The sequence below is a fragment of the Leopardus geoffroyi genome, chromosome B1 (assembly GCF_018350155.1).
Source record: "Leopardus geoffroyi isolate Oge1 chromosome B1, O.geoffroyi_Oge1_pat1.0, whole genome shotgun sequence".
Classification (NCBI taxonomy): Eukaryota; Metazoa; Chordata; class Mammalia; order Carnivora; family Felidae; genus Leopardus; species Leopardus geoffroyi.
Window position 1 is genome coordinate 159680183 of NC_059327.1, and position 27965 is coordinate 159708147.

At 41.3% G+C, this 27965-nt stretch overlaps 2 protein-coding genes and 1 long non-coding RNA gene across 5 annotated transcripts in view; 1 reads left to right on the top strand and 2 right to left on the bottom strand.

Moving 5' to 3' along the window:
- Positions 1-435, bottom strand: part of POLR2B (RNA polymerase II subunit B) — a 44003-nt gene extending 43568 nt beyond the window's left edge. Inside the window, exon 1 of one of the 2 annotated variants that reach the window (XM_045473931.1) lies at positions 324-435. The gene's annotated coding sequence lies outside the window, so the exon portion shown is untranslated. Of the gene's footprint in view, positions 1-100; positions 198-323 lie in introns of those variants that run through there. The other variant, XM_045473930.1, reaches the window with a different exon arrangement.
- NOA1 (nitric oxide associated 1) lies at positions 143-13570 on the top strand. Of its 2 annotated transcripts, XM_045473932.1 has the most exons (7): positions 143-1487; positions 2804-2968; positions 4021-4226; positions 7031-7162; positions 8328-8444; positions 12383-12503; positions 13256-13570. In XM_045473932.1, exons 1-7 carry the CDS (start codon positions 143-145, stop codon positions 13456-13458), a joined length of 2289 nt encoding a protein of 762 aa, XP_045329888.1. In that variant the 3' UTR covers positions 13459-13570. The 2 variants fall into 2 exon arrangements, with proteins under 2 accessions (XP_045329888.1, XP_045329889.1); XM_045473933.1 differs by lacking the exon at positions 8328-8444 and having other exon boundaries at positions 341-1487.
- A 218-nt stretch (positions 13571-13788) lies between these two features.
- LOC123595946 lies at positions 13789-23973 on the bottom strand. Its single transcript, XR_006711448.1, has 3 exons — positions 22088-23973; positions 18535-18659; positions 13789-14110 (listed from the first exon to the last, which is right to left on the bottom strand). It is a non-coding gene; the product is annotated as an uncharacterized LOC123595946 (long non-coding RNA).
- Between the last annotated feature and the right edge of the window lie 3992 nt (positions 23974-27965).

The window sequence follows — 27965 nt, forward strand, 5'->3', positions numbered from 1 at the left end:
AAAAAACAAGTTTTTAAAAACGTGATTCATTAAAAGGTTGCGCCAGCGGTGGCGCATAGAATAAGCCCGGTAGTAAAACCCTCGCTAGCCTCCTGCCCACCCATTTCAGCTTAGGTCGCCGGTGCTTTTGCCGCAGCTTTGAATGGGTTTCCAGGCCTCAGATCCTTCATCTCGAGAACCCACAGGAATAGAAACGAAAGGAAGAGACGAAATGTGTCGGACAAACAACAGCCCTCAGCTAGTCCAGGGTTTACGTCTCGAATTTAACACGCACCTCGGACCTCAATGCGCCTGCGCGCGCGTGACTCCACCCTTGCCCTTACTCGTGGCGCTGTTCCCCATGCTGCCTGCTCGCCTGGCTTGCAGGCGGCTGTGGCCCTTCTTACGGGGATCTGCTCCCACGGTAGCGCGCCATGGCACTCAGGAGCAGCTTCTCGAGAGATGGGTGGCTGCCTTTTCCTCCCAGCACCCATCAAACCTGGGACGTAGGCTTTCTCGTGGCTCAACGGCAACTAGGGATTACGAAGGAAGAACTGACATGGAGGAGCATTTTTTGTTCCCCGAGTACGTCTCGGAGCCCGAGCCCGCACCGACCCTCGAAGAGCAGCTGCGAGAGCTGCAACAGCGGCAAGAGGAGGAGGAGCTACAGAAACAGCAGCGGCGGGAAGAGCGGCGGCGGCAAAAGCTACGGGACAGGAGTCGACAACACCCGGTCGTGGGACACCCGGACCCGACGGTGCCACCCAGCGGCCTGAACTGCTCGGGCTGCGGAGCGGAGCTGCACTGCCAGGATCCCAGCGTGCCCGGCTACCTCCCCAGCGAGAAGTTCCTCAGCGCAGCGGCACAGACCGACGGCGGGCTGGCGCGGACCGTGTGCCAGCGTTGCTGGCTCCTAGTGCACCACCGGCGCGCTCTGCGCGTACAGATGAACCGCGAGCAGTATTTAGAGCTGGTGAGCGCAGCGCTGCGACGGCCGGGGCCCGCCCTGGTGCTTTACATGGTGGACCTTCTGGATCTGCCTGACCCCCTGCTGCCGGAGCTGCCCGCGCTGGTGGGCCCCAAGCAACTGATCGTGCTGGGGAACAAGGTGGACCTGCTGCCCCAGGACGCGCCCGGCTACCTGCAGCGGCTACGGGAGCGACTGTGGGACGACTGTACCCGCGCAGGGCTCCTTCAGCTGTCTAGCCACCGAGGGCTACAGCACGCTGGGGAGGACGGGCCGCGAGACGAGAAGGAGAATTCGAAGCCTTCTGCCAGGGTCCGTACGGTGCTCAAGGACGTGAGGCTAATTAGCGCCAAGACTGGCTACGGAATCGAAGAATTGATCTCAGTGCTTCAGCGTTCCTGGCGTTACCGCGGCGACGTCTACCTGGTTGGCGCCACCAACGCTGGGAAGTCCACTCTCTTCAACACGCTCCTAGAATCTGATTACTGCATCGCCAAGGGCGCTGAAGCTATCGACAGAGCCACCATCTCCTCTTGGCCTGGTGAGCCTTAGGAGGCCCGTCCCCTTCCTTTTGTGAGATGCTGAGAGTCTTATCGCGGCCACCTAGTATATCCTTCCTTAATGTCCACCAAGGGCTGTCTGGAGTCTTCCCTTTAAAAATTCTCTCCCTACTTTGGTCACACCTCTCTTTTGTGTCAGCCTAGTGCTTGGAAACTTATATGTTAGAGTAATTTTCTCATGGAGCACTTGTATGTTCAGTCACTGTGCTAGGCACTGTAGATGAACCGGGGAACAAAGCAAGAGTTCCTGCTCTCTTGGAAGTTTCTCGGTAGCTTTACTTATTTGTATGTTTCTCTGGAAAGTCCTTCGTTTACTTTTTTTTTTTTCCTTCTTTTACTTTCTAAAGCTCACTCCACCCTCTCAGTCTTATTCTCCATATCTTAAGTTTAGTCATAAGATCAGTATACTATACACATTTAACATTTGAATAATTCACTAATGCTATATGATGTGACTCTGAGAGAAAAAGTCAACTTTGTGGTTTCGGTTTTTGTTTGTCTTTTTAATTTTATTTTTAAGTAATCTTTACATTCAGTGTGGGACTCGAACTCACAACCCTGAGATCAAGAGTCGCAGGCTCCACTGACTGAGCCAGCCAGGCACCCCTCAAGTTTGTGGTTTTAAGAAACTTCTGTAGGGGTGCCTGGGTGGCTCAGTCGGTTAAGCGTCCGACTTCGGCTCAGGTCATGATCTCACGGTCGGTGAGTTCAAGCCCTGTGTCGGGCTCTGTGCTGACAGCTCAGAGCCTGGAGCCTGCTTCCGATTCTGTGTCTCCCTCTCTCTCTGACCCTCCCCCGTTCATGCTCTGTCTCTGTCTCAAAAATAAATAAACATTAAAAAAAAATTAAAAAGGGAGAAATAAACTTCTGTAATTGCAAAACAGGTCCTTTTGTGACCCTGTTTGTATTTAACAGTTGGCAAAACTGCCTCATTGTTCCTTTGAAACCAGTGTTTAGCTTTGATGGGCCATATTTCTCTGTCCAGGACTTTAGTTAAATTATACACAGAAGTGCTCTTATACTTGATGATAGTACAGTGAAAATGAAAAGAAGGGGAAAAAAAGCAGGTCTGCAGATTTGAGATTCAAATCCAGGTTGAGCCTTTGAGCCAATCTCTGAGCCTATTTCCTCATCTGTAAAAGTAAGAATTATTTTGTAGAGGGTTGTCACAAAGGTTCCGTGAAGTAAATCACTGTACCCAAGACAAGGTAGCTCCTCAAAAATGTAGGTTTTTCTCCCCTTATTCTCTCTTCTTTTATAATGTTTATAACAATATATTTATTCTTTGGTATTTCAGGTACTACATTAAACCTTCTGAAGTTTCCTATTTGCAACCCAACACCTTACAGGATGTTTGAAAGGCAAAAAAGGCTTAAAAAAGATGCAACTAAAGCTGAAGAAGATCTTAGTCAGCAAGAGCAACATCAACTTAATCTTTTGAAAAAGCACGGTTATGTAGTAGGTAAGCATCTTCTTTAGAAAACTCTTGTCGGGGCTATGCTAAAAATTTTTGTGGAGCAACATGGAATACAGCTGTCTGGGGCTAGCCAGTTTTTGTGGCTATTGGGAAAAGACTACTTTCCCAGTTCTGGAACAAAGAGGCCCCTTTAGAGGCAAAGCTACTATTTGGAAACCCAGAGTTCACTGTGCTGATACTTGGAGAAATCCAGGGAAGGAAACCTGCAGTAACTGCCCACCAACCATTGTCAGCAGTAGAAGCATTTTCACTAAGAAACAGCACCCTCTCCTTGCAGACCACCAGCACAGGTTGTTGACTGCATGCAGCAGCTTTAAATTAGATTGTCCCTCCTTGGGGCTCCTGGGTGGCTTAATCGGTTAAGGGACCAATTTCGGCTCAGGTCATGATCTCACAGTTTGTGAGTTCGAGCCCCGCTTCAGGCTGTGTGCTGACAGCTCAGAGCCTAGAGCCTGCTTCAGATTCTGTGTCTCCCTCTCTGTCTGCCCCTCCCCCTCTCATGCTCTGTCTCTCTCAAAAATAAACAAAAAAATAGATCGTCCCTCCTTTACTAAAAATATTTTGATTTGGGGCTCCTGGGTGGCTCAATCGGTTGAGCGTCCAACTTCAGCTCAGGTCATGATCTCACAGTCCGTGAGTTTGAGCCCCGCATCAGGCTCTGTGCTGACAGCTCAGAGCCTGGAGCCTGTTTCAGATTCTGTGTCTCCCTCTCTCTCTGACCCTCCCCTGTTCATGCTCTGTCTCTGTCTCAAAAATAAAACGTGAAAAAAATTTTTTTTTCTTTAAATATTTTGATTTGCAGCACTTTCCACCCATCCCCCCACCTGGTGTACACAGCTAGCCACATACTTGACCATTGCAAGAGTCTGACTCCCACTGCCTTTGAAAAGAGGGCAAGGGTATCATTGTAGTCTTGCTTCTGTACACCGTATTTAGTCTAAGTAACTTGTTTGAGGCAAGTAAGAAGAATAAGAATTATCTGTCTGGAGTCAAAACCTTCAAAGGAGTGACTAATAGCTTAACTATAACTTTTCTAGGAAGAGTTGGAAGAACATTCCTATATTCAGAAGAACAGAAGGATGAAGCTGCCTTTGAGTTTGATGCTGATTCCCTTGCCTTTGACATGGGAAATGAACCTGTTATGGTTGCAAATAAATCCACCAAACGAATAGAATTGACCCCACAAGATGTGAAAGATGCCCACTGGTTTCATGACACCCCTGGAATTACAAAAGAAAATTGTGTATGTATTTGTTGTCTTTTAGAAATACTTTCAATTGCACAAGTATTGTCTTAATTGTCAGAACACAGGAAAGGAAGTATTCTTTCACTTCAGACTCACTTCTCGTTCCTTCCTAGAAGCAGTGCCATCAAGATGTGTATTCCATTTGGTAGGCTTCACTGCCAACATATTTGTGTTATTGTTGTTACCTTAGCTATTAGGGAGACATTTATAAAATTCTAGATCTTGAGGTTGGAAGAAAGCGTAAATATCACTGCAGTCTAGCCACCTATCCTATGCTTGAATTCCCTCTAAAACTGTCCATCCAGCTCACACTAAAGTAAGGAGTGACTCATCACCAGCTGAAGCAGTGTCCCCTCATCTCCCAAGGTAACCCCATTTGGCCTTGACCTACTCTTTGGGTTGAGCTGAACAGTCTCCCTGTAACTTGTACCTATTGTTCTTCAAATGGACCTGTATGGACTAAATGCCTGTTACCCTTGCTAGACTTTGAACTACTTTAATGTGTAATGTCCTGTCTCTTCCTCACTCTACTCTTCACCTTCATTAGTTCATCCAACAAAACATTGAACATTTACTGCACTGACATAATCCAGATAATTCGTCTGTTTCTTGCAGCTCTTCTCCCTGAGAGAATAGGCTTATCGTTTCTCTCTCTTGCCCTTATTACATCTTTTTTTTAATGTTTTATTTTTGAGAGCATGCAGGTGGGGGAGGGGCAGAGAGAACAACAGAGGACCTTAAGCAGGCTCTGCACTGACAGCAGTGAGCCTAATGTGGGGCTTGAACTCATGAACTGCAAGATCATGACCTGAGCTGAAGTCGGACACTCAACCAGACACTCAACTGACTGAACCACCCAGGTGCCTGCCCTTAATACATCTTTTTAATCCAATTGCAGGATTTCCTGGGCAACTTTATCTCATTAAAGTTAGCCTATATTCCACACACTCATTAAATCTCACAACTTTTTATTCATTTGCAGTTTTGATAATCATCCAAGTCCTGGATTGACTGGTATGCATCCAGGATATAGCCTTACAACAGATCCATTAATCAGTTTCCTTTGAATCTGGTCACTGACCCAAGTTCCTGAATCGCCTAATTATGTCTATATGCCTGTGAAACAACGTTGGTGTCTTAGCTTCTTTTCCTTCTTTGCCTTATGTGGATCACTTAACAGTTTCGTTATCAGAATGATACTCTTATTTCGTGTCCCATGTCACAGAATCATATATATTTTTTAACATTTTTGCACTCCCACAGTAATTGCTTGTCACCTGTCTCTTCACAATCTGGAACTTCAGAACAACTGGATTGCTTTCTGGTAATGTTCCAGCACTTTCACTTCACCAATGTATTCTTCAGGGATAGCAGTTATTTCCATCATATATACCCTCTTGTCAAATAGAAAAGCAAGAATTTGCTAAATATTGTAGCCAGCAGAATGAGACCCTCAAATTTTTAGAACTAAAAGGTCTCTGGCAGTCTGCTTCTGTGTCAGTTTATTGATACATTTATTAGATGCCTTAAACTAGTGTTTCCCAAACTGATTCAAGGTATTCTGTTTTGAAATAAAAATATTAAAGGCTCTGCTAAAAAGTGTTAAAAAGTTTCTTTACTGCAGGTGGCTTTTAATATGCTTTTTTCAAACAGAAATGCTGAGGAAAAGTACTTGCAGCCCCTTGTTATGTATTTTCTTGTGAGGCTCTCTAGGTTTCACATATTCTTTATTTCCTTATTTTTCTTAGACAAGTTCACAAAAGTTTTTTATCCATTTTTTTTTTTACCTTCTCTAATATTTCTCATCAAAAAAATTTTTTTAAGTAATCGCTGCTCCCAACATGGGGCTCAAACTCACAACCCTGAGATCAAGAGTCACAGACTCCATTGACTGAGTCAGCCAGATGCCCCATAATATTGCTCTTTTTTAATCAGATTTTGATTCTTTAAATCTTACCAAATCTTGTTCTTCTTGGCTTTCCTTTTCCATTTTCTCTAGTCTCTTTAGGAACTCTTCATCCTTAGAAGCCAGAGGATTCATTTTAAAAAGAAGAAGAAGAAGCAGCCAGAGGATTCATAACTTTTTCTCATTTTTTGCTCAGCATTTGGGGGAAATAAAATGACTAGAATGCAGAAAAAGGTTCTTCAGAACTCTTTACCTGCTCCTAGAATGAGGTGACCATTTTGCATTTAATGCATGCATACTTGCCACTGGAATATAAGTAGTATTTTGCCTTACCTTTAGCTGAAACCCCCTGCCCCCCAGAAGCCTTGATGGAGAGCATATATATGCCATCTTGGAACTGACTCATCAGTTGTTTTCAGTTCACACCAGTTTTGACATTTGAGGAATGCTGCTCACATAGAAGGTCTCATACTCCCATAAAGTTGTTTTGCCATTACTCAATATTAAGTTGTGAAGCAAGAGTAGAGCCATCCATAAATTGATTTAGACAGAATGAATATAGCAATTTTATATGCAGCAAATTCTGACATGTTTTGGTTTATTGTGAAGTCCGAAATATTTTACCTAAGAGGTAAATCAAAATATATCATATCTTCAATAAAAGTAATGCTTGGGGCACCTGGGTGGATCAGTTGGATGAGCCTCCAGCTTTGGCTCAGGTCATGATCTCCCAGTTCAGGAATTCAAGCCCCACATTGGACTTGCTGCCATCAGCACAGAACCTGCTTCGGATCCTCTGCCCCGCTTCTTTGCCGCTCTCCTGTCTGCACTCTCAAAAATAAACGTTTTTTTAAAAAGTAATAATTCTCTAAAAAATCTACCCTTTGCTTTACAGGTTTTAAATCTTCTAACAGAAAAAGAAGTAAATACTGTTTTGCCAACACATTCCATTGTTCCAAGAACTTTTGTGCTTAAACCAGGAATGGTTCTATTTTTGGGTGCCATAGGCCGCATTGATTTTCTGCAGGTAAGAAAAGTCTGCACCATTAAAAAATGACCTACTGGGGCACCTGGGTGGCTCAGTCAGTTGAGCATCCAGCTTCAGCTCAGGTTGTGATCTCGAGATTTGTGGGTTCAGGCCCCACATGGGTCTTTTTGTGCTGACAGTGCGGAGCCTGCTTTGGATTCCCTCCCTCCCTCTTTCTGTCCCTCTTTCTCTGCCCCTCACCTGCTCGCACTTTCTATCTCAAAAATAAACATCAAAAAAATTTTACAAAAAAATGACTAGTTTAAGGATACAAATATGTGAACAAGACTGGCAAATGTTGATAACTAGATCATGACTGTTGAGGAGGTTGGTATGCTTTTTGTTTGTTTGAAAATGTCCATAATGAAAACTTGGGAAAAAGAAATGGGGAGGAAAAACAACTAGTAGGTCTCAGAAACTAGATCTTCATTAGGATATTAAATGCCCCAGACAACTTGGCATGGAGAAAAGTTACTGTACCTATCCTGTGGTATTGTTTCACATGAAAATCATAGGTCCAACCTTAGGTGTAGGGTTAATGTGCATTAAATAAATCCCACATTTCTTTTTTTGTTTTGCTTTAAAGATTTTCTTTTTAAAAAAATAAAGATTTTCTTTTTACGTAATATTAATACCAAATGTGGGGCTCAAACTCACAATGCCCTGATCAAGAGTCACATGTTTCACCAACTGAGCCAGCCCTGCACCCCTGTCACACTCCTTTATATCCCATGAAATGTATACATTTATGTATGTACTTTTTTGTTTGGTATTCATTTACTTAGCATTATTCTGGGGATTTTAGAGTATTTATAGAACTGTTCCGTATTTTCCCAAAGTGAGGAAAAAGGGAAATGAAATGTGGATGTATCCAACAACACTAAATGCAACTTGCAAGTTATTGCTATAGCATATTTCTTGGGTTTTGTGTTTCATTAAAACCCATAGAACATTAATAATTTAAACCTAGCTTTACACTGGGACAATTAGAACATTTACTTATATTTACTTATGTTTCCTTATAGATTACTTATACTTTATTTACATATCCATTTACTTATAAAAGGAGCTTGATTTTTTTTTTTTTTATCGATTGTACATTGTAATGTGCTGGTTTTGCAAGTTTTTCATTCTGTAAAATAACTTCTTTTCTTCCTTTCTTAAGGGAAATCAGTCAGCTTGGTTTACAGTTGTGGCTTCCAGCCTCCTTCCTGTGCACATTACTTCCTTGGACAAGGCAGATACTATGTATAAGAAACATGCCGGTCATACATTACTCAAGGTGAGACAACACACTTTGAAGATTGCACGGTTAGGTTAACCTCCACTGTGACAGTCCCACAGCCCTGTTAACAAAGCCTTTCTTGGACATAACCATCTTTGTTATACAATCAGCTAGCTGTCTCCTCACCTGTTCTGGTTGAGGATTTTGGCTAGCAAGTAAAATGGGTTGTAGAAGAAAAGGATGTTGTTTGGACTGATCCTAGAATAGCTACAGACTTGTGTTTTCTCTAAACTACACTGACCAATACAATAGCCACAAGTGCCATTTAAATTTAAATTAATTAATTAAAAGTAAATAAACTTTAAAATTTAGTTCTTCAGTTGCACTAGCCACTTTTCAACTGCCCAGCAGTCACATCATCACAGAAAGTTTATTGGATAATGCTGAGGGAAGAGAAGTTACAGATGTTCTCACAACTGGGGGGTGCTACTTGCGTCTAGTGGGTGGAGGCCAAGGATAATGCTGGACATCCTGCAATGCACACAACAGATGCTCAAAACAAAATTCTCTGATCCAAAATGTCAGTAGTTGCATGGTTGAGAAGTCCTGGTCTGGGTGGAAAAGCTCTCCTCCCAGGTTCTTAATCCCAGTTACTTAGAGATTATGCTGCCTCTTTACTCCTGCCCTACCAACTCCTTCCTTCCACCTGTAAGTATGTTACAGTTTCTCTCACCTTTTTTTTTAATCTTATTTTTAAAGTTTATTTGTTTTGAGAGACACAGCACAAGCCAGAGAGGGGCAGAGAGAGGGGGAGAGAGAATACCAAGCAGGCTCTGCACTGTCAGTACAGAGCCCAGTGTGGGGCCCAGTCCCACAAACCATGAGATCATGACCTGAGCCAAAATCAAGAGTCGGACACTCAACCATCTGAGCCACCCAGGCGCATCCAGGTTCTCTCATCTTTAAAAAAAAAAAAAAAGAAAGAAAGAAAAGAAAGAAAAGAAAGAAAGAAAGAAAGAAAGAAAGAAAGAAAGAAAGAAAGAAAGAAAGAAAGAAAACAAAACTTGGGGTGCCTGGCTGGCTCAGTCAGTTAAGCGTCTGACTTCAGCTCAGGTCATGATCTCACAGTTTATGAGTTCAAGCCACACATCAGGCTCTCTGCTGTCAGCACAGAGCCTACTTCGGATCCTACGTCTCCCTCTCTCTTCCCCTCCCCTACTCATGCACTGCACACACACGCTCTCTCAAAAATAAACATTAAAAAGAATTACAAAAAAACAAAAAATTCAGTATCCCTCAGTGTCCTGCTTATTTATTCCTTCTTTTTACTGTCAAGCTTGCTCCTGCTCCTCATGTCCATCCTCTGCAGTCCCCATTTGTCCCTTCCTGTATCATTGAAATTGTTCTTACAAAGTTCACCAAGTACTGAGTAGGAACTGTTTTCAGCTCTTTAATAATAAGACCTAACACAGACATTGGTAATGTATAATGTATAATATTTAGATTATTGGAGCCAGACTGGGTTTAAATGCTCGCTCTGTTCCACCACTTGACAAAGCTGTGTAACATTGTGTTGTACCTACATCACAAGGTTGTGGCGAGAACTAAGTTCCAGGGCACTGTTGTAACTGCTATGTGAGTGTTTGTGATGATGATGAAACACATCTACACAAATACCAGGTGCATCCAGCAAAGGTGGTTTAGTATTGATTAGTGCTTATGCAACTAAATGTAAGCCAGAACCCACAATATACACTGCTTTCCAAAGAGGATAAAAATAAACCTGACTTGAGAAGTAAATGTTTCTTTCTATCTGTATTTCCTAAGAAAGCCAGACTGAAATTAAAACTCCATTGACAGGGGCACCTGGGTGGTGTCAGTTAAGTGTCTGACTTAGGCTCAGGTCATGATCTCAGGGGTTGTGAGTTTAAGCCCTGTGTCAGGCTCCGTCCTGACAGCTCAGAACCTGCAGCCTACTTTGGATTGTGTCTCTCTCTCTCTCTGCCCCTCCCCTGCTCACACTCTCTTTCTCTCTCTCAAAAATAAATAAACAGGGGCGCCTGGGTGGCTCAGTCGGTTAAGCGGCCGACTTCGGCTCAGGTCATGATCTCGCGGTCCGTGAGTTTGAGCCCCGCGTCAGGCTCTGTGGTGACAGCTCAGAGCCTGGAGCCTGTTTCAGATTCTGTGTCCCCCTCTCTCTCTCACCCTCCCCCGTTCATGCTCTGTCTCTGTCTCAAAAATAAATAAACGTTAAAAAAAAAAATAAAAAAAAAATAAACATTAAAAAATTTTAAAAAAACCAAAAAACTCCATTGACATAACTGCCCTAAAGTTAATATTCCAGAGACCTGTAGGATGGGTGAATATATAAAGGCAATCAGCAATATAGATCTGTTGGTGTTTCTGCATTTAAAAGACTTTAGTTCTCCAGTTAAATTTGCTTCCTTTTTAGGTAAAACAATAATACATGAGTTCAAATACAGCTTGAGATTTCCAGGGAAGGAAACTTCGTAGTTTGTATAACATGGCTCTCCTGAAAATGAATTGTCGTTCTCTGCCCCTGTGCATCTGTATAGTTTTCAGAGTGGACATCACTGATGCTTTCCAAAGCAACTATCCCAGTCTTCTCTCCCAGTAACGGAAACGTTCTGGGGGATGCTCTGAGACTCATTCTTGCCTCCTGGTTTTCTTACTTACCTCCCAAATCCAAGTCAGCCCTCCCTTCTCATTATCACTGAATTCAGCCTCCCAGTTCAAGCTGTAATCTGCTTTCATTAGGCTGTTTTTGAGATCCTGAAGTATTTTCTTAGCTTCCAGCTTTTATTGTCCTCCTCCCACCCCCACCCCAAATATACCTCTACAGCCACTAAAGCAGTGGCTTCTCATGCAGGATTGACTTTTGCCCCCAGGGGACATTTACAATTCTACAATTCTGCAGCCTCACAGCCTTCCCCTCTAGCCCCCATCAAAGCATTATTCAGCCCAAAATGTCAATAGTGCCAAGGTTAACAAACCCTGCACTACAGAGATCTTTCCAAAATACAAAGCAGATCACAGTATTCTTTTTTATTCTTATCTCTGTTATTTTTCCTACCTATAATTCCTTGGTAGTTCCACATTACTGAGAAGTCTAAACCAACAGCTTCATCACTGACACACACATATACACAGACTTAACATACCCTAGACAGTTCAACTACAATTCCCTGAATTCATCATCCTTTGTCTTGTTTGTGTACATGATGCTAACCCGGAATACTTTTCCACTGAGTAACTTCAACTTTATCTCAAGATACTCCTCAGATATTGCTGCTTCGTCAAGGTTTTCCTTGACTAAAACATTCATTACTTCTTCCTCCTCAACTGTAGTACTTGATAGATGCTTCCCATGACATTTCTTACCTTGTAATTTGTTTACATGTTATTTCCACCTTCTGATCTCCTTGGGCACAGGGACCATATTGTAACATCTATCTTTGTGTCCCTGGTGTTAAACAGAGAAAGATTTATTAACAAATAAGTTATTATCCAGTTACTTCCCATTCATGGCCACATCTATAAACAGAAGCTAAACCTTACCCATTGCACATGTACCCTTCACTTGTAATGAGGCAGGGATTAATCTTTGAGGCCAGCCAGGCCTATGAGACCTAAGGTATTTTGAAGGATGTTACTTTAATTGCCCAGTGTTACTCTGTGAAGCTTTATGGAGGGCTATAAAAACAGTGTAAACTAGTAAAATAAGATTCTGCTATTAGGAGGTTACCACTGGACACATACTCACATGCAGCTCTTACGTCCTGGGATCTGTAGGCTTTATCTCGTCACAGAGTTCCCATACTTTTCATTTGAACTAGAAGTGATTTGGGGTTTTCAATAGCTGAGATTATTATTGATCCCTCTACAGAACTAGTGTATCGGTGCTTTACTTAATATTAGAGTTATGGGCAGTTTAATTTGAACTTCCAAACGTCTTCATTTTATTTCAATGGCAGGTTCCAATGGGTGGAGAAGAAAGAATGGCAGGATTTCCTCCTCTTATTGGTGAAGACATTACATTAAATGAAGGACTTGGGGAATCTGAAGCAGTGGCTGACATCAAGTTTTCTTCTGCAGGTAATTGTACACCAAGCACTTTTTAAAAGGTGAATAGGGGCGCCTCGGTGGCTCAGTCAGTTAAGCCCCAACTCTTGATCCCGGCTCAGGTCATGATCTCACAGTTTGTAAGATCCATCCCCGCATGGAACTCTGCACTGATAGCACAGAGCCTGCTGGGGATTGTCTCTCTCCCTCTCTCTCTCTCTCTCTCTGCCTTGCTCATGCTGTCTCAAAATAAATAAATATACTTAAAAGGTGAATAAAGTGGCCTTACTGGTATTTTTATAGAAATGTGCATTTATCTGACATAAACTCAGGATTTTAAGAAATACACTAATTTAGAGGCACCAGTGGCTCCGTCGGTTATACGTCCGACTTCGACTCAGGTCATGATCTTCGACTCAGGTCATGATCTCATGGCTCGTGGGTTCAGGCCCCACATCGGGCTCTCTACTGACAGCTCAGAGCCTGGAGCCTGCTTCGGATTCTGTGTCTCCCTTTCTCTTTGCCCCTCCTCCACTCACACTATGTCTCTCTCTTAAAATAAACAAACATTAAAAAAAAAGAAGAAATATACTAATTTATTCATTAAATGCAGCCTACTCCAAAAATAAATTTGTACCTTTTTATAAATGCATTGTATGCTTTCTTAAAAAATAAAGTGAAAGAGACCAGTAGCCTCCTTTGGTGCTCCATTTTGAGCTTGGGGTTGACATTTTTAATAAGATGGTTGCTAACACCATTTTGTGTTCTATCACATGCCTGCATAGGTTGGGTTGCAGTAACACCTCAGTTTAAGGACAGACTGCATCTCCGAGGCTATACACCTCAAGGAACAGTTCTGACGGTCCGGCCCCCTCTCTTGCCATATATCGTTAACATCAAAGGCGAGCGCATCAAGAGAAGTGTGGCCTATAAAACCAAGAAGCCTCCTTCCCTTGTGTACAATCTGCAGAAGAAGAAAAACAGATAGAAATATGAAGTTGACCCTGTTCACACTGAAAATATTAACTATACTGGACATAACTACATATGTTAAATTGTATTAAACATAACTATAATAAAGCTTTCTTTGCTCCCTTTAAGCCACCAAGGACTGTGCCTGTTTGTACTGTATTGAGTTTGTAAATACAAGTTTTTTTTTTGTAGGGTGTGTATATGTATGTATTTGTCATCCAAATATACCTCAAAAGGAGTTCAGCTACATTCAAGTTTCTCTCACTATTTATTAAGCCCAGATGTCGGGGCGCCTGGCTGGCTCAGTCAGAGGAGCATGCAACTCTTGATCTCAGGGTCGTAAGTTCGCACCCCACATGGGTGTAGAGATTACTAAAAAAAATAAACTTAAAAAAAAAGAAGACCAGATGTCATTTCTTACTTGGAGTCTAGTTGAGAGAGCAACAAAGCAGTTGGCATATGAAAAAATGGCAAAAAGAGGATTTCTCCAAAATAAATGGGCTCAAATAAGATAGGAATGAATGGGTGCCTCTGCTCCACATAGTCATCCAGGTATACAGCTGGTGGAAGGCTCCATGGCTTCATTCCTAGGTCTAAGATGGTTGCTCATGTTGTCATCCCTTCCCAGCAAGTGGAAAGAGGAAAAGTGAGTGAAGAGCACAATTTCCCTATTTCGAGGAAAGGGGAAAGGTTAGAAGTTGCACACATTTTATACTGTCTATTGATCAAGTTATATGGTCATTACCTACCCACATGAAAGCTGGGAGATGTAGGAGGAGATGGAGACTATTTTGGATTATTATTAAGGGAGAATAAACACTGGAGAAACAAGTAAACATTCACCTTTACATAATCCTACCTGAGAATCTTACTTTTAAGATTCAGGTTACATCCGTCTGGCACTCAAAGTCTGTTCTGCGATTATCAGAGCACTTTTAACCATTTTATCAACATCCACCTATATACATTGTATAACATTACATCAGTCAGAAATCTACCTTTTATTATTCCTAGTTCAACAAGTAGTGCTATAGCCGTGTACAGTGAACAATTGGCAAGTCAAGTACCAGATCCCAATGTTGAGAGAAATGCTAATGGGAAAGGCTGACCTGAAATGCAGTCTGATCCATGAACTTCCTGTAGGCTAAGGTTTAGCATAAAATTAGTAGACATACCCATGTTCTCTGTCAACAAGCATCCCCTAACCCCCATCTCACTAAAACCGCTTACAATAAATGGTTAGCATTTTAACATTCAACTTGTAAAAACCATAGATCTCACTTTCATTACGTTTCAAAGTAACTACTATTGGCATCTTGGGGAACAGAGTTCTTTAATATGTAAGACTGCATTTCAGAATTCCAGCATCCCTCATCCTCAGATAAATAAATGCCAGTAACCTCTCCCCCTGACCCGTTAGTCATAGAGACAAACAAAAGTACCCCTCACGTTTCCAAGCCCACCCTCTAGAGGGCGGTAGCTTCCCAGTTGAGAAAATCAATTTCTCGTTTTTATTTTGGAGAAATGAAATATTAATTTTACAAGCTAAAAATTTGGCATTTGTGTAGAAATAGAGAACCTAGGAACTGATGCTGTCATTACTCTGATAACTTCTGAATATGTATTTTAGAAAGCAAAACATTCCTCCTTGTTGTCTCTAGGTTTTTGCCCTCTTGAGTAACAGAGATTCAGTTTTTAAATGTTCATAATTTATACTCTCAGATCTCCTTTACCTCTAAAATTCTATGCTTTTGCTGCATAAAGCTTGACTGAAGCAGATGTTCAGTGTACCTTGCTAGAAGTTTCAAACAGCAAAATTAAGCAAGTTTAGTTTCCCTGGTTATATTAGTTAACCTCTTCAGGTCTTCGTTTTCTCACCCATAGAACAAGGGGAAAACATTAGATTTGTCTCAGTCCCTTCATAATTCTCAGCAAAAACAGGCAGGAAAGCCAGGAAAGAGTGGTTCCAATACCACAAACAGGATGCCACATGCCTAGACAGTTGAGAACTTCTGCTAGGATCTGTATTAATTCACTCCATATTCTGCCATCTAATGCAGCCCAGGATCACTGCTGGTATATTCAACTGCTCCGCAGATTTTACTTAAAGTTCTGTCACTGTTGCTTTTTGAGCTTTAGTCAGTTTACTGATACTTGTTAATCCAGTAATCTGAATATGGAGACTTCGCTTGAATCATTAATCATTTACACTATGGCAACATGCAGGAATAAGTAAAGAGGAGAATTAATGGCAAAATGTCAGGACAGCCTGCTCACTTTTCCACAGAACAGTGATTGTTTTGAGTGGCTAGAAAACAATTGAGCAAGTTCATGCTAGATCATTTACAAGCTCTGCAGCTTTGTGGTGTTTAACATGTCACCTCTTTTGTATTCATGACACCTAAAAGAAGTAAAAGATGTGCCATCAAAAAGTTTTTGACTTCTGGGGCACCTGGGTGGTTCAGTTGAGAGCCCAACTTCGGCTCAGGTCATGATCCCACGGTTCGTGGGTTCAAGCCCCGCATAGGGCTCTGTGCTGACAGCTCAGAGCCTGGAGCCTGCATCACATTCTGTGTCTCCCTCTCTCTCTGCCCCTCCCCTGCTCATGCTCTCTCTCTCAAAAATAATAAACATTAAAAAAAAAAAGTTTTTGACTTCTTTGTAACATTAAACTCAAAGTTTTTTTTTAAGTTATACCTTATCTCTCCTTTTCCCCTCCTTGAAACAGCATTTTCTTCAAAGTTACTGAAACATAGTTTAACACATTTCATATTTTTAATCACCATAAATGGCAATTAGAACTTTACTGTGTAGTTCCCCAGAGTCTAAATTTGTTTATGTTACTTGCAACACTCACTTCCCATGACAACCAAGGAGAAGTGGAGCACAGATGCAATCGTGTACACTTGTGTTTCTTGAGCATACAGACACTTCTTACAAAATGGAGATCAAGGCCAGTTTCCTGCAGATGACTAACTTGGAACTCCAGCTGTGCCAGCCGTGGCAGAGCTGTGATTGCTTCACTGAGTAGGCACCCAGCGCTCAAGCTGAGGCGAGCTGTTTCGTAGACAGCCTCTGATCATTTATCCTGGCTTCCCTCCCACTTGGCTCTGTCTGGTGGAGCAATAGAATCATTTCCATTCTTTCTCAGACTGTTCCATTTTCTCTTGGCTGCTTTCCTCCTCCCAGGGGGATTGTTTTCTCAACTGTCAAAGAGTAATGCTTAAATATTAAAAACAAGACCTCACACTCATGTGAATTGAATAGATAGCACCTCCGCCTGCTCTTAATGTCTCTGTGTCGCATCATCTGCCCCATTCATATCCTGTAGTGGGAGGGGGCAGCTCAAAATTAATATTTTAACATCATATGGGAATGATGCCTCATTTTTTCCTTCATGTCAAAGAGCATTGTTATTCTTTCATTTAGTATAAGACTTTCATGATCTGAATATTCCTAAGTCTGTCTAAAGCATCCTTAAAATACCCATGTCTTAGATCCCCAGGTTCCTGTTTTTCATAAGCTTCCATTTCCCTCCCAAATAATTCTCAGAATTTATCTTCTAGGTAATCAACCTGGAGGAAGAATTTCTTTGGTCTTAATATTCTCATTGGTAGGCGCAACAGCTATGATGCTTAATTGCAAACATTATCAGTACCTCTAGCCAGTAGCTTTGGTAAATCTGCCAAAAATGGGCCACAGAAATAAAAGAACCACATATGCTAGAGAATATATCATCAGGTGATTTGGGAAGTGAAAGATTGCCAAGATCCCTTCTAATTTTTCAGTAAGTCCCTGGAAAATAGCAGGCATAACTGAATGAATTAGGAGAATGAGGGGATTTTCTTGTTTGATTGGTTGGTTTTTGCCTCCCCTGGAATATAACAACAGAGAAGACTTCAATTTGCTTAATAGCATTTGCATTCTTCTAGGGTTTCCTCCTTTTACTGCATAAAGGCACCACCTCATATCAGTTGTATTTCAAACTATTCATAGTGGTCATATGAGAGCCCATATTATCTTTTTATTCCTTTACATTATAATAATAGTAGCTCTCCCTTATATAGCACATACAATAAGCCAGGCACTAGAGCACCTGAGTGGCTCAGTCGATTGAGTGTGTGACTCTTGATTTCAGCTCAGGTCATGATCCCAGGGCCATGGGTTTGAGCCCCGTGTCAGGCTCCATGCTAAGTGTGGAACCTGCCTAAGATTGATATTCTTTCTCTCTCTCTCTCTCTCTCTCTCTCTCTCTCTCTCTCTCTCTCCCCCCCCCCTCCCCCCTCCCCTGCTCATACTTCTCTCCCTCTCTGCCCTCCCCTGCTCATACTAAGACAAAAAAAAATAATAATAATAATAAGTCAGGCACTGTTTTAAGTGCTTTACATACGTTTGTTGAATCCTTCCAACAACCCCATGTTGGAGGTACTATTCTTACCCACATTTACAGATGAGGAAACTAAGGCATAAGTAACTTCTCAGGGTCACACAACTAATGAATGATGGAGCTGTGATTCAAACAAATCCAAGCAGTCTATGTCCAGCACCCCTGTGGGTGTGTTTAATTTTACAGTAAAACTTACTTTTTTCCCGTTCATTGTAGTTGTATGGATTTCAATATACATATAGGTTTGTGTAACAACCACCATAATCAGGAAACAGAGCAGCCCCATCTGATAGCACCCAGGTTTCTAACCACTACACAATACTTCCTCTTTATATGGGAACCCATCACAAGTCTAAAGGAGAGAATTTTCAACCTCAGGTGGGAAACATGTTATCTCAGAAAAGAAAGGTAACCCACTTTGAAGACCTCCAAAGGTAATAACAATTTCCGTGGAAACTCTGTAACTGCCACGTAATTCTTTTGAACATCCTTTGAATCCAGCTATACACAGTTCTGTGAGGAAAAACTATTTCTCAGGGCTAGGGTAGTGAGTGAGTGAGAGAGAGTGAGAAAGAGAGAGAGAGAGAGAGAGAGAGAGAGAGAGAGAGAGAGAGAGAGATGTGCTATACTCTTGCTGTCTTACTTCAGCAATGCTGAACAACCTCAAGTGTCCCAGTGTGATTTCCATGCTCCATGCTCTCTTACCATCTCGGATAGCTTTAAATCAACTGTGCTTTCATGGCTGGCTGGGAATCTTTTCACATTGCTAGTGAGCTTTGCCAAGTACCACGGACAGATCACAGCATGAATGGAGATCCTGACCTACAGTTCTGATTAAGAAAATAGTACATTAAATACACAGGAAATCTGGAATGCAAACATTCAAAGAATTATACCACTAAACTATCACAGAAAAGAAACTGATTTTTACTTCTGACTCTACTAGGAACATAGAATTAGAAGAACTGGTGTTCTCTATTCACAAATCAAACAGCTTCAAAAACCAAATTGATTTGGTCCTGAACTTGTTTAAATGGACTTGCCTTTTCTACTTGTATAGCACTCATCCTATTTCCTGTTCATTTTTACATCTTACTTTCACTATATTGGGATCCTGGTTGCCCAACTAAAAACTTTCTATTCTCTTGTTTTTCTCAGCACTTAACATCTGGCCTAAAAAACCTTTTTTCTTGTCTTTGACTTTAAATTCCATGGTTAAATACTTAACAGGAAGGACAATTAGAGAAATGGGGACTACTTGTCTCTAAAATGCCAGGTAAAAGATGTCTTTTAGTGGAACACTAGCTGAAGAAAAATCTCTTTTTCACTGGACAAATAAAGCTATTATATAAAGCTAATTATGAGAAATGTGAACATTTTCAGCATGGGAACTTGGATGAGAGTGTTTAACAAAGGAAAACAATGCCTAATAGACCCATCTACCCACTCACTCTCCCATTAGGCATGGGTTAAGTCACTTCCAGGTACAATGAACATTTGTTCATTGGAAGTGCTTTTTTATTAACTAGATTGAGGGCATTATTAGGTTTGTATCCATATCTATTGCTGGGTAACAAACTAAGTGACAACCCAAAATTCAGTGACTTACACAAGCATTTATTTGCTCCCATTCCTTAGTTTGGCAGTGTCATCTAGGCTCAGCTCAGTGGTTTTTCTGCTCCATACGAACCTGGGCTTGCAGAACTCACTCTACATCTGCAGCTTCAGCTGAGATGATTGTAACAGCTGGGAAATCTGGGCCTTTTTCCAGTGGTCACTCTCTCTACCTAGCATCTCATCCTCAAGTAGGCTGGTTCAAGCTTGTTCACAAAGTGACCATGTTTAGAAAGCACAAAAGAAGCTGCAAGGCCTCCAGAGGCTGAAGCTCATAAGTTACACAATGTCACTCTGCTGCAATTCTATTGGTGAAAGCAAGTCACAATGGCAGCACAGAGTCAAGCTGATCAGAAGGGCTACAAAGAATCTGTGGCCTGGGACGCCTGGGTGGCTCAGTCGGTTAAGTATTCAAATCTTTGATTTTGACTCAGGTAATCATCTCACGGTCTTGGGATGGAGCCCCCCAGCCAGGCTGTGCACTGACAGCATGGAGCCTGGTTGGGATTCTCTCTCCCTCTCTCTGCTCCTCCCCCACTCAGTCTCTCTCAAAATAAAGCTTAAAAAAAAAAAAAAAAAGACTGTGGCCATTTTTTTTAATGTTTATTTTTGAGAGAGAGAGAGAAAAAAAGAGCATGGGGGGGGGGGGGCAGGGAGGAGCAGAGAGAGAGGGAGACACAGAATCTGAAGCAGGCTCCAGGCTCTGAGCTGTCAGCACAGAGCCCGATGCGGGGTTCGAACCCACCAGCTGTGAGATCATGACCTGAGCTGAAGTCGGACAATTAACCGACTGAGCCACCCAGGCACCTCAATTTTTATTCACCACAAATATTCATCATGTTGACCACCTTCAGGAAAATGCAGTGTGACATGCTATCTAACGACCTGATGAAGAGAATCCACTGTAAATCTGCAAAATAAGAAATTTCATACTAATTTAAATTTACTTCAGGAGTCAGATACATATAGCAGCTATGTGACTGAGGAAAGGAGAGAGGAAAAGGCTATGGAATGTAGATTTCATCATAAATCTTTTAGCAATAGTGTTTTTAACTGTGCATGTGTTACTTTCATAAATTTAAAGTGAAAAAAAAAATCCATTCAGATTCAAATCTAGTCTATCTCCACCCCCATGGAGCACTTACCATACCAGAAAGCTATCTCAGGAAGTCAGCTATTTACAAAGTCTCTGTGGTGGGAAAGGCAATGAGAATACAGAAGTGAAGGACCTTTAGATCTCAAAACAGTATCCTGCTGCTCCCCAGGAAGGAACAAAGAGGTTTCAGGCAGAATCCAAGCTGAGGATCCTGAGACCCTAGCTTCTTTTCCTGGCTCCACAACCAGGGTGAGGGGTGGAGTGACATGGGGCTGAAACCTCTTTTTTACCCCTGGCCACCTACCAGCATTTCTCCATCTCTGCCCCTCCCCTTTACACTCCTGGGGGAACACACTGGGCCCTGGCTTAGACTGGAGCAGGGAATGGTAAGCACAAGGAATCATATAGGTGGTCCCACTTGTTCCTAAAAGAGTCTTTGAATCAATGTTTTACTAGAAATGTATATTAGGGTATCTAGAAATTTGATAAAAGTATTAGTTTAATTTCTATCCCACTAGAGACCCCCACCCTACCCAGGAACTCTTGAGGTAGAGTAATTGCCAGGGCAGAATTTGGGCTTTTTTAGCTCCCTGGCTTCAATCTCATCAAACCGTAAAATCTCTCAACTTGAAAACTCTAACCAGATGTGCAAAAAACAAACAAACAAAAAAGGCACCTCTCTTCTAAATATCCAGTGTTCTCCAAGGGGAAAAGGAGGCAGACCCCACTACACGTCTCAGCCTTGGAGGGTGGTGGAAGGAAGTACAACGGGATTATGTTCAACAAAAAACAGCACAGGTTAAAAATGGTTGCCACCCAAAAGAAACAGTTTGAGCTATCCCCACCAGTTAATGTGAAAATGATCATCAAAGTGAAAAAATTAGGTAAGAGGGGTGCTTATGTGGCTCAGTTGGTTAAGCATCCGACTTTGGCTCAGGTCGTGATCTCTGGGTTCATGGGTCAAGCCCCACATCAGGCTCTGTGCTGACAGCTGGGAGCCTGGAGCTGCTTTGGATTCTGTGTGCGCGTGTGTCTCTGCCCATCCCCTGCTCACGTTTGTTCTCTCTCTCAAAAATAAACATTAAAAAAAAAATTAAGTAAGAAGTTATACCATGAAAGATTCTTTAAGAGAGGAGAGAGAATCCCAAGCTGGCCCCACACCATCAGCCCAATGCAGGGCTCAAACTCACAAACTGTGAGATCATGACCTGGGCAGAATCCAAGAGTCTGATGCTCAACAACTGAGCCACCCAGGCGCCCCAAGATTCTTAAAGCTGTATTGTGTATTTACAGAATTGTAAACAGTCTGAAGAGGACACTTAATTGATATTTACTCAAAGTGATCAAATTTTCTGGCAGGATTGGGGATCTGCAAAGGTCTCAAGACAGATCATCTACAACTTTTCAGGCTCTGCTACGGAGCACATTTCCCATGTGTGTGAGCACAGCCCAGGGGATCTCAAGGGTCCTTTCCTCTGGAGTTCATGGACTTGAAACAAAGGCCCTGAAATAGCACCCTCTGTCTTAAGCTGCATGGGGTGGACTGACCTGGGCCTGCTTGCCAGTAAGCCAACTGCTGATCACAGACAGTACTCCAGCCAGTGTTTGTGCAGAATTCAGCAGTCTTTGTGTGCATTTACGTATGTGCGTGCTCACACTGAAAAACACCAAAAAGGCAGAAGACGAGGAGAAAAATGCCTATTACTATTACTGCTATCAGTATTATTTCTGTGACTGTTCAACAAGAAATGAGACGTGGGAGGACAGCAGAAAGAGAAGTTTTTTTTTTTTTTTTAATTTAAAAAATTAAGTGAAAACATAGAAACCCATGTCAGGGACATCTGTCACTCTCCTTCCTCCCTGTTGTGTAGGGTGGATAGCCTATGACTGTCTCCAACACTCCCAATCAATTCTGGGAGACTAGCAGACATGCACCTCCTGCCAAGTCTTCAAATTGTGATTTTAATCAATGGATCAGATGGGACAAAGAATCAGGGCCTATAATACAGCAGGCTCGCAGAGCCCAAGAACCAAGGGCATTTTCAAATAAATCCAGCTCTTTCCACGTTAAATTATGACATTCTTATACTTTCAAATAGCTATGCACATAATGAATACAGTGGCTTATCTAAAAATGCCAGCTTAAATATAAAAACATAGCAAAAATGCCAGCTTCTGCTCTCAGAACTAGGCTTAAGTAGGATCAGGGCAAAATGGTTTTATCCTGGTTTATTTCGAAAAGGTGAAATTAATCTGACTACTGCTGGTAAGCTTCTCATATGGTCTTTAGTGAATATAAACTGGTTAGAAGTTATGATAGAGGAAAGCCTATTTAAAGAGTGTCCTTTTGGGGCACCTGGGTGGCTCTGTCAGTTGAGCATCCGACTCTTGATCTCAGCTCTGGTCTTGATCTCAGGGCTCTGAGTCCAGACCTCACACTGGGCTCCACACTGGGCATGAAGCATACTTCAAAATAAAGTGCCCTTTTTATCATGTTAATAGAACATTATAATTGAGGACATTCAGAATAGATGGAAATCCTTTTGATCCCCATTCCTAATTTCTCCTTTTATAACATCCATTTTCCCCACATAATATTCTTCATTTAATAAAGGCAATGTGGCACAGACCTGCCACTTCCTACTGTGACATCAAGCAATTCACTTGTCTGTAGGATGCAATGTGGGAATTAACCACCTACTTCTCAGTGATGATGAGGGGATTCAGTTAATGTGATGTGCTTAGAATACTGCTTGGTACTTACAAGTACTTCTACTCCTAGATGCTAATGCAGGATCTCCAGCCTGCGCTGTTTCCCAACGACATGAGCGTCTCCAAGGTTGTCTCACATGGATCATGGGTCATATCTACTTTTACACAAAATCAGCCATTTTATTTCTAACAACAGCTTCCTTTAATGGAATTTCATACTTCCATGCACAGGGCACAACAGCAACTCATCGGAAAAATCTTTGTTTCAAGCCAGTAAGATTCTCCCCACACTGGTGTAGTAGACATGACCCAGCTAGTTAGATCTATGCTCAACTAGGGACCTCTTTAAATTATTGTAATACCTTACTATATCATTATGTGGATAATTCATTCATCCCAGTAATGTTAGCTGAGTGTGAGGTACTATTACTTACCCACATCTATGCTGAACATTAAATATTGGACATGTTATTCATCATTCTGTTATTTTAAGCAACACGAAAATAAACATTCCAAATATATACATCCTCTGTGTAAAAAAAAAACACAAAAAACCTTTAACATAAAAAGTGCAAGACTTGATTAGTATTAGAAAACCTGAAAGAAGTTCTATCTTAAGAACACAAGCATAGGGGCACCTGGGTGGCTCAGTTGGTTAAGCATACCACCAGCTCAGGGCATGATCTTGCGGTCTGTGAGTTCAAGTCCCAAGTCAGGCTCTGTGCTGATAGCTCAGAGCCTGGAGCCTGCTTCAGATTCTGTGTCTCCCGCTCTCTGCCCCTCCCCCCAACTGTCTCTCAAAAATGAATAAATGCTAAAGAAAAATTTTTTAAAGAACACAAGCATAAACCAATGTAATTTTTAAGACTGTAAGAAATTATGAGTTCTCTGAACCTCACTTTATATGGTTTCCACTCTCAGAATACCTCCAGATTGTCAACCAATTTTGGCAATAAGGAGGCCAGAGAATAGGCATTAAAGTGATAAAAACCTGACACATCCACCCTTTGGAACATTATGCAATAGTTACAAAGAATGAGGAAGATGCTTAACTACTGACAAAGATCTCCAAATTCTGCAAATTGCAAAATCAATAATTCAATTTATGTCAAAGCATAGAAACAAAACATTTTAATATGTATACAGATAGAGGTAAAAAGTTAACAGTAAACCATTGACAGTAGTTAACTCTAGAAAGAGTAAGTGTTTATAAGAAGAGAGCTATTCAAGATGGATTTACTTATTTGAATTTTGAGAATTTACATACGTATTGTGATTTTTTAAGAAATTTTATCTTTCTGTGCTTCAGAATTTATTTTCAATGTTTGAGAGAGAGAGAGAGAGTGCGCGTGCACAAGCAGGGGAGAGGAGAGGGAGAGAGAATCCCAAGCAGGCTGTGCTGTCAGCACAAAGCCCAACGTGGGGCTCGATCCCATGAACCGTGAGATCATGACCTGAGCTGAAATTAAGACTCAGACATTTAACTGACTGAACCACCCAGGCGCCCCTGCATTATGTGATTTTTTTTTTATTTGTTTCTTTTGAGAGAGCCATAGGGAGTGCAAACAGGGAAGGGGCAGAAAAAGAAGGGGACAGAGGATCTGAAGTGGGCTCTGTGCTGACAGCAGAGAGCCCAATGCAGGGCTTGAACTCACAAACTGAGATCACGACCTAAGCTGAAGTTAGGTGCTTAACCAACTGAGCCACCCAGGGTCCCCTGCATTATGTGATTTTAAAAAAGCAATTAGGGCACACACATGAAGAAATAAAAGGTGTATGTAGCATTTCAAAAATCAGTGTAGAATTAGGACATGATTCTCTGAAATTGCCCCTTCTGGTGACAGAATCTTGACCACAGGTAAATTTCCACCTGCAGTTTATTCCTTAAGACATCCCAGCAAGCTTTCATAATTTTACAATACTGTTAGGACTTATGCAGAGAGAAATCTGGTATGTTTCAAAGTATTTGGTCATAAATAAGAATCCTCAATGTATTAACAGAATGTAACTTAGCCTTATTAAAGGAGTCAGAAAGGGCAACCCCCCACTGGCTGAAATGAGGTAAAATGCATGAAACAAGAACTAGAGTCTATGGGAAGAAAAAGCCCCTCTTGACAGACCCTGTACCAGCAAACAGGAGGTATAATTGATTCAAGCAAAAATAATTATATGCTAGGGGCACCTGGGTGGTTCAGTTCTCAGCTGGTTAAGCGTTCCACTCTTGATATTGGCTCAGGTTATGATCTCATGGTTTGTGAGGTGGAGCCTGTTTGGGATTCTCTTTCCCTCCCTCTCTGCCCCTCCACTGCTCATGCTCTCTCTCAAAAATAAACTGTAAAAAAATATTAATTATATGCTAAAATCATTGGGTTTGTTGAAAGTTCAGATAGTTTCAATATATCCTCCCACAGAATATTATAAAGGGAAAAAATAACTTTACAATGGAGAAATCTGGTGGACAACACCTTAACTAAGAGTGAACAACAATAATGGGTTAAACTGTCATGATGTGTGACTTCTGGTACAATGCACCAGTATTTAGTATTCCTTCCAAAATGCATAACCTGAATTGAGGCATGAGGAAACAACTAGAATAATCTAAATTAACATTTTTTAAACAGCTGGCATGAACTTTTCAAACTCTTACTGTTGTGAAGAACAGGCTAGAGGACTGTTCCAAATTAAGAGGAAACTGAAGAAATGAGACAACAAATGCAATGGGTGATAGGAACAGGGGGATTGTTAAAGGTTACTAGTTAAGACATTTGGCACAATTTGAATATAGATTGTAATATAAATACTATACCAATCTTAAAAGTTTTAAATTTGATAACTATATAATGTGGTTGTGCAAGAGAATGCCCTATCCCTAGGAGACACAAACTGAATTTTCAGAGATAAAGGGGGTATGCCACTTAATTTCTGGTGGTTCAGCAAATTATACATACATAATATACAGAAAGCAAATGTGAGTGAATCCACATGAAAGGTACACAAAATTTCAAGGTAACATTTTTTGCAACTTCTCTGTAAGTTTGAACCTTTCTTAAAATCAAGTTTCTTAATAAAAACTCTTTCTCAAGATTTGCTATTTCCTGCTACTTGGATTGACTCTCTTTGCATCCAGAAAAATACCTTTGCCTATAAATGAAGAGATTTCTGCATTATCAGAATTTTAAAATTACAGTAAAACTACCATCGTATATCAATTAGCTGAAATCAAGGAAAAACACTCACCACACACAATTCTTGGCCTGGGCAACCATTTACCCTACTAAGGACCAGGACCTATTTTAGCCGCTTAAATAAAGCAATGAATATAAAAGCATTTGGAAAAAAAATAAAAGCATTCTGACTCTTAAGATATTACAATATAGTTTAATACAAAAGCCCACGTACTACTTTAACATTAAAAGCTCAGTTTTGCAAGACAAGCGGGTGAACTGTACAACTTAATCATGCCCAAATAGAGGAAGAACTTTATATATTTAAGGATACTTACTTGGCTTTTCATGTAGCTAAAAGAGGCCCTAATAAAAGCACCAGCGTAAATGCTTCATAAGCACTTAACACTCAAAGCCAGTCTTTGGATGGTAATTCCACATCTCCCCTTTTATAGATGAAGAAACAAGGTCAGTAAAGTTAAAATGGTTTGCCCATTTATAGTGCTTAGGAAGAGAGGCCCATTGTGAACCCAGCTCTATCTCAAAGGCTGACAGAGTACTTGATACAGTGAGCATCAAAATCCTTTGAAAAGGCAATTTCTTAACACTGAAACTTTCCCTTATTACCAAACACTAGCACATTGTTCTTAGCACCTTCACCAATCTGCCTTTATGGAGCTGAGGAGAGTGCTGTGAAGTACCCTGGCTGGAAGCTCATACTTCTACACTGTAACTACCTACAAATGAGTCAAGCCCTGAGAACCTGGGGAGAAAAAAAGATGGCCAACTGGTTAAGTGTAAACGTAGCACATATGTAGACATCCTAACAAGGGTAAGCCTCTGGAAAAGAGGTAGAAAGGGACTGGAGAAAGACACTTGTAACCACTCTTTCACTCATTAAAGATAACAAACCAAGTCAGATATCAATAGCATTTATATTCAAGATAAATTCCCCACATATCCTTGGTCGGGCAAACTTTCATGCTCCTTGTTCTTGATTCTACCATGCCAATAAAATAAATCTTGCAAATTCATTTTGCTTTTTTGCTGATAGGAGTCTTGCAAAAGAAGTCAGAAGGTGAATCTCTCATCAGTATGAAACGTCCCATTCTTTAGGACTCAATACATTCCGGGTCACTTGCCGTATCAGGACAGAATGCAATCCAGTTGTTTTGATGTTCTGCACAGTTTTCTCCATCACCCTCTCCCCCTTTTTTTCCACCTCAACAAAAACACATTAAAAGCACATGTTTTTCCATTAACAAAAAAAGCAGACTCTTATTAAGAACATGGCTTATCACTTTCCCTTGAGTTTCATTTTCTTCTCAGAGCTCCACTAAACACAGTAAAATTCTTAAAATGGTACCCTGGCTGTCAACACTCAGTGTAATTCAACTTATTTTCCCTTCAATGCATCTTTTTAATTAGGAGTCAAAATGTACTAACACCAGGCCTGCTACTACTGAGAAAGGATATTTATGTTAAAACTGTTAAGGGTTGGGAAGTAATTACTATGTAAAACCTACTATGAATTGTCTTTAGGTTGTTTC

What these genes read in the sequence shown, in the direction of transcription:
- NOA1 (XM_045473932.1), top strand. Translation starts at nt 143, where the DNA reads ATGGGTTTCCAGGCCTCAGATCCTTCATCTCGAGAACCCACAGGAATA. An exon ending in GAATTACAAAAGAAAATTGT is followed by an intron (nt 4,227 to 7,030) that starts GTATGTATTTGT and finishes TTTGCTTTACAG; the next exon opens with GTTTTAAATCTTCTAACAGA. An exon ending in GCCGCATTGATTTTCTGCAG is followed by an intron (nt 7,163 to 8,327) that starts GTAAGAAAAGTC and finishes TCCTTTCTTAAG; the next exon opens with GGAAATCAGTCAGCTTGGTT.